Consider the following 6,972-nt stretch of genomic DNA (forward strand, 5'->3'; position numbering starts at 1 on the left):
AAAGAGTGCTTTATGACAGAAAGATCCATTTATACTACTTTCAGTAAAATCAACTTTCAGTCAGGGTAAGGTGGCTCATCTTACAGTCTTTGCTTGTGTTGTTCATATGAGCTTTTCTTTTGCACAGCTCACCTCATGCAAGCCTCTGCTCACAAGCTCTAGACGCTTTTGGTAAGTTTAATAAACTGACCCTCATGAGCTTTTAACTCTCGGTGTAACACAGCTGTGTCATGTATTAACATCCACTTTCTTGCAGTCAAAGCGTGTAAAATGCTTGTCACCAAAGAGATGCTGCTGCTGTCTGTGTCCATAGGATACACAGGTAGGTGAAATGAGAATAAGATATGTTGAGGTGAATCCTGTGAGGTGTAGGTCAAACTAAGCACACTGCTCTGTGTGCTCCGTCAGGCTTGGAGCTCACCTTTTTCAGCGGTGTGTACGGGACATGTATTGGAGCAATGACGCAGTTTGGCCAAGACGCAAAGGGTTTGATCGGCCTCTCTGGCATTTTTATCGGCATAGGCGAGATCTTAGGTGAGTGTTCTTTGCTGTATCATCTCCTGACCTTCTTTTATGGTGCAATTTGTCACATGATAGCACTTCGGTGAGAATGAGGAAACGACCTAAGGGATGTCATGAGGCAGCAAGTTGTTGTTGTTTTTTTTTTTTTCTTTCTCATTCCTCTCTCTGCTCTGTCTGGCCAGGAGGGGGCGTGTTTGGGATGCTGAACAAGTACAACTGCTTTGGGAGGAACCAAGTGGTGCTGCTGGGGATCATCACCCACTTTGTTGCCTTTTACCTAATTTTCCTCAACATTGCCAGCGATGCTCCTCTGGCCTCAGAGGCAGGAACAGCAATGCAGGCCTTCATCTCCCCCAGGTACAAAGGACATCACTCAGAAACAAACCACAAATAAGAACACAAAGAAATTATGTAAATGCCATTTCTCACACTTTGTCAGTTTCATTATTTTCTCTTCAAATGAAGTACATGGGATTAATTCATGATAAGATCTATAGTTACTGCTGGTGTGATGGTAGCTGCTCTGATGTTGTTGGAGGACCTTGTCAGCATGACAGTGAAATTACACAACCTCCTTCAACTGAAAACCGGGTGGAGCAGACTCAAGTGTTGATATACAATAATATCATTAAAGATACATCTACATGTATTCAACACACAATACAGGTGAAAATGAGACTCATGCACCCAGTTCCTCAGAGGTTGAGATTTATAAAACAGAACTATGCATACGCTTTATGTTTTATGAATCTCTTTTTCACATGTATCTGACCCAAGGAACTGTAGGTCACACCTTTCACTGATAATTGTGGGTGTGTGTGTGTATTTAATGCCATAAACAAAACAACAAATTGTGTATGTGAGTCCCCACATCAGCCTTGGTCACCAGGATTATCATTAACATGTAAATCATAAACGTCCGACATGTCAACCCATACATAATGAGGCATCAAGTAAAGGAGCTATGGGGAAATACTCATTCTGTAATGTAGTCCACAGTGCCTGTGGTATACTTATTTCTGGTAAATACTGAATATACAATGATTACATAATGTCTTTGACTCAGTGTCGAGGTGGCGTTGCTGTGCAGCTTCCTGCTCGGTTTGGGTGACAGCTGTTTCAACACTCAGCTTCTCAGCATCATTGGCTTCATGTTCCATGACAACAGTGCCCCTGCCTTCGCTGTCTTCAAGTTCATCCAGGTGATTTTTAAATCCGGCACGCTGTGACAGTAACATAAAAATACATTAAAAACTGTGAATAGAAAAAGAATATATTTGGAGTACAAATGTGATAGTTTGCAGTGACTGGGGATTTATTTTCCTCAGGAGTAGTTTGTTTCAATGTTTTGTTATTTCCTTTGCAGTCCATCATGGCCGCTGTGGCCTTCTTCTACAGTAACTACCTTCTGCTGCACTGGCAGCTGCTCATTCTGGTCCTAGTGGGTTTTCTGGGATCACTGACTTTCTTTGTGTCAGAATGGGTGGTACAGTCCAACAGGCAACAGTCCGACTACGACAGCATCTGATCTCTGTCTGGTAAGGATGAGGAGGCCACATCTGGAGGTTGTTCTTTCTCCACAGCTGGCAAAACAATCACCCATGGATGATGAAGGTATCTGCTAACAGAGACTGACACTATGGTATGTTTGGTTTTTACAGTGCCTGTGCAGAGCCTGGCAGTGACTGCAGGAGAGCCAAATCTTGATCTCAACACATATCTGCACTAAATCAGAAGGCATGATTAGGTATTTGGTGCATGGCAGATGAGCCTGACTTTGTTTCGTTCCTGGCACATCTATGATTATTTTGTACACTGAGTTTTGTAATGATGGGTAGAGATTTGTTAATCAAGAGTCAGGCACTTTTGATTCAAACCCTGTCACCGAAGATATAAAATAATAGTAATGGGAATGTCGCTAGTGCCTACATGGAGGGATCTTGAGGAATTACACTGATTTAATGTGGTGCAGGTATTAATGTTTTCAGGCAGAGCAGTTGCTCTGACTGCAGGTACAAGTCCTGCTGATATTGTGTATTTTTCCTCTTGTCAGCAAGTCCCATGAAAAGACTACACACAACAATGAATGTATCACACTTTGTGTGTATGTGTGTGTACCACAAACCTGATATTTCTTATACCTCTTTGCCATAGATCATGATTGTTGCCCTATAGCTATTAAAAACATAAGTGACCACACTGGGTGACATGCTCCTTCATTATCATGAACACACACATACTGTTTATTTTGACTTAGTCAGTCCCATATGTGGATTAGTCCTCTACTAAAAATAGTCCATGTCAAATGCATTATTCCTTTTTGTTTATGTAAAAACTACAATATCTAGCAGGAATTTACATCCCCACACTAACATGTTGTTGGTTTTTGTCTTCTCAAGGGATTTAATGACAGTGGAAAATACAATAATGCCAGCGTACTCATTGTAAAGTTTTCCTAATCTTTTGTGTAGCATACCTTGCACCCACAAAAGCATGCAATGCACACATTTAACCTTGACATATTGACACACCAGCCACTCCTGGGCTCTAACTTGCAAGTAACACTGTCCAAGACTGTGATTCCCTTCTCATAAAGTAGCTGTGTTGTCATTCCACTGCCGTACTCTCCAGTCTGGCCTACAGGTTCAGTTACAGTCACAAGCTAATCACAACCTTAAAATGAACTTTTACAACAGATTTTGTGCAATCACAAGCCGTTTACAAGCCTAGTCTTCGTCAGCTTTGGCCACCTGTCAATGACTTTTGTTAAACTAACATTACAGTGACTGGAAACAAAGCAAAGGGAAACATCAAGAAATTAATTTTCACCTGTATTTGTAGTGTTATGCTATTTTCTTCTTTCTCTTCCTTGTTTTCTCTTCTTTTAATACACAATATACACTAAGTGCTACATAACTGGTTGTGAGTGAGATCGTCTTGAGGACAACCTGTACTCTACATTCCTGGAAATGTGTTATAATTACAAGCGGCTGACTCCATTTGTCCAGATAAATGAATGCCAGCCCTTTGGTTTACACCAGACAGAATGGAAAAAGTCCTTTTCTTCTCTTGACTACAAATGGCAAACCAGGAGGACATTTTGTTGTTATTAAATCACCCTTAACAGCAGACACAGTTGACAGGGTTTTCAGCTACACTAGCAGCATGGCTCTAGAGATGTGCGTGTTGTGTCACCGCTTTGGTTCTAAAGATGTACTGGCTACATCTTCACCTATTGGACGGGTTGCTATGAAACACACCAACAAATTGCCCAGTGGATAAATTGTAATTACGTTGGCGATTATACTATAAAGTCTTACAAATGGTTTAAAGGATACTTGAATGATTTTGTATTGTTAAATTAAGTTGGGGGATGCACAAGAGTAAATATGGGCCTTAAGACGTATAGGCTCTTTTCTAGACAGCTTTATGTACTGTTATGGTCAAAAAGGGAAACTGAGCTGCAGATACTTTATGTATATATATTTTTTTCCTTTTGTTTAGCATCAAATTATGTACCATAGTACATACTGGACTTGCTCCAGTTTTTTCATGTAGTCTCTGCTAGGGATTTAAGGTGAAGGCATGTCTAGATGATTTTATACTTAAATGTAGTAATTGAGAACTTTTGCTTGCTTGTTTTTATTATCAATAAAATGCTATTTTGGACACTACTTGTGTGCTTTACCAAAGTAAACCAAAAACTGTATCATATAGCCTGTATACTCTATAAAATGGATAATCTGGAAAGAGCTGTGGTTAGCAAGGATGCATGTTACGTTGGATTACACACTTCTTTTTTTTTTTTTGTTCGCTTGTCGTTGACATTAATATTGGTCTATTTGGTGAAAAATATGGCACAATTGGACAGGAGTACCGTAACTAGTTAACAATGGTTTTACAAATTGTTTTTTGACCTGTAAAAACATCTAGATTCAGACAGTTTTTGGTGAAATTGTCAAATGTAACTGTACACTGAACAAAATTATAAACGCAACACTTGTTTGGCCCCATTTTTCATGAGCTGAACTCAAAGATCTACGACTTGTTCTATGTACACAAAAGGCCTATTTTTCTCAAATATTGTTCACAAATCTGTCTAAATCTGTGTTAGTGAGCACTTCTCCTTTGCCGAGATAATCCATCCACCTCACAGGTGTGGCATATCAAGATGCTGATTAGATAGCATGATCATTGCACAGGTGTGCCTTAGGCTGGCCACAATAAATGTGGTGCATCTAATTTTGTTCAGTGTATGTTTATTATTGAGGCCATAGTTAAAGGTGGAATTGTACTGGATTACATTATATTATGAGGTGTCTTTATATTTTTGTCATACATATGTGACAGGGTCAGAGAGTGGAGAGCCAGTGGAGAGAAGCCAGTACCGGGGTTATATGCTCGAATTTCCTAGTACTTGTCAAAAAGACGAGCAGCTGCATTTTGCGCCATTTGGAGACGAGTGAGGGAGAACTGGTTAACACTATAGTATAGAGCATTGCAATAATCAAGTCTAGAAGTGATAACAGCATGGATTGCAATCTCAAAATCATTAAAAGAAAGGAGTGACTTGACCTTGCTTAACAGGCTCAGCTGGAAGAAGCTAGATTTAACAATTGAGGTGATTTGCTTGTCAAACCTCACGTCGCCATCAAACATCCCTAGATTTTTTACAGTCAACTTCAGATGTCGAGCTAGGGGACCCAGGCCCTGGTTAGAAGCAGGTCACCAAATAGCACACATTCAGTCTTATATTCATTGAGATTTAAAAAGTTAAGTGCCAACCATGATTTCAAGTCTGTCAGATAGTCAAACAGCAGCTGTAATGACATCCCTCTTGATGCCTTTAACGGTAAGTAAATCTGAATGTCATCAGCATAACAATGAAAAGAAAGGCCATATTTCCTTAAGATAGATCCCAGTGGGAGCATGTACAAAGAGAACAAAATGGGACCAAGCACAGATTCTTGGGGGACACCACAGGAAAAGATGGAAGATGGAGGAGGAACAGGTACCAATATTAACAATAAAGCTTCTATTAGTGAGATAAGATCTGAACCAGATAAGAACAGTGCCTTGAATTCCTACACACTGCTCCAAACGAGATAAGAGGATTTCATGATCCACTGTATCAATGGCAGCAGTGAGATCTAAAAGCACCAATAAAACTGTGAGGAAAGTTCTTTTATTTTGAAAAGAGAAGACTAATAAAAAGATATATATTTCACTATGTGAAATGTATTATACATTAAGGTATCAAAATAAGCATGTGCACATGGATCTTCACTGTTTAGGATAAACAGGAAAGACTGGCCTCAACCTGCCAGTATACAATATTTGTATGAAAAGATGTTACTATCTGATTGCTCAAAAACTGTTGGGGAGAAGTTGTGATTTAAACTTAACTCTCCCGATATTGGTCCTTCAGTCCGTCCGTCCTCCAATCATCCTCACTGCTCCAATGGTCGTGGACAGCGCCCTAAAAGGGGAGGAATACCTAGTCGTCTTCCTCTTCCTGACTTTTAGATCTAGTCTCTTGTTTATTACCCTTGGTGTCCCATTGACCCCAAATTCCCTGGCCTCTTCAGCCAGGTGGTGATAATAAATTAACTGTGGACCCTCTTTGCTCAAGCTGTAAATCTAATGAGAGTCAGTGTTTTAGTGAACAAGTCTCCCTTGATGTTAAACAGTGCTCCAGTTGGCTAACAGTAAATACTGACCAGTGATTCAGTGAACACATAGGGTGATATATAGATATGTAACTACATAAACATAAACATAAACACAACTGTGAGATTAAAGTATATAGACTTATGTATGCTATATAATAAAAACCCTAACTAATTATAGTCATTTCTATCTAAAAATGAAAATCACCCTACCAAAACCAATCCCCCGGAGTCCCTAGCCAACAGGATATCATTACTGATTTTTAATAACGCCGCCCGGTGAGTGCTTTGGTACGGGGGAGGGGCTCACGGCAGCACCCGCTGCTCGTTGACGACAGTAACTGCAGAGTGATATGCGCTTTCACGTCAGAGTCTCCAAAACATAAGAAAAGTCTCCAATAAAACCAGAAAAAAAGTTGCTAGATTTGTCACTAGTGGCTTTTGACAAAAAAAAAAAAAAAAAAAACTCACCAGCGGATTTTGTGGAAAGTCGCCAAGATGGCAACACCTTCTGACTGGCCACGTGACATTACTTAGCGACGAGGACGCGCCCCCTAGTCGTTGGAACCCTCGCGCCTTCTAAATGCCCTCGGAGAGCAGAACAAATATGGAGGAGGACAACTTGTTCATATTATTGAACCAGTCCCTCGGGTCCGAGGGGATCGTCAGTTTCAAAGCCCTCCATGATCTGCTCCACGGCGTGCTGAGGCGGCTGCCTCAAACCGAGCTGCAGCAGCTACCCTCCAGATCACCTCCGACCCCCCCCTCCGGCGCTCCGGAG

General features: G+C 40.7%; 1 protein-coding gene across 1 annotated transcript in view; it reads left to right on the plus strand.

The window, feature by feature from the left end:
• The window catches only part of mfsd11 (major facilitator superfamily domain containing 11), an 8,614-nt gene extending 5,299 nt beyond the window's left edge, over positions 1–3,315 (plus strand). The window contains exons 9-15 of the mRNA XM_020587922.1: positions 128–171; positions 257–322; positions 409–534; positions 705–879; positions 1,589–1,724; positions 1,889–2,060; positions 2,184–3,315. Coding sequence (XP_020443578.1) covers positions 128–171; positions 257–322; positions 409–534; positions 705–879; positions 1,589–1,724; positions 1,889–2,050 — 709 coding nt within the window. The 3' untranslated portion in view covers positions 2,051–2,060; positions 2,184–3,315. The remainder of the gene's footprint in view (positions 1–127; positions 172–256; positions 323–408; positions 535–704; positions 880–1,588; positions 1,725–1,888; positions 2,061–2,183) is intronic.
• Positions 3,316–6,972: the final 3,657 nt, after the last annotated feature.

Source organism: Monopterus albus, unplaced genomic scaffold (genome assembly GCF_001952655.1).
Source record: "Monopterus albus unplaced genomic scaffold, M_albus_1.0 scaffold488.1, whole genome shotgun sequence".
Taxonomy (NCBI): Eukaryota; Metazoa; Chordata; class Actinopteri; order Synbranchiformes; family Synbranchidae; genus Monopterus; species Monopterus albus.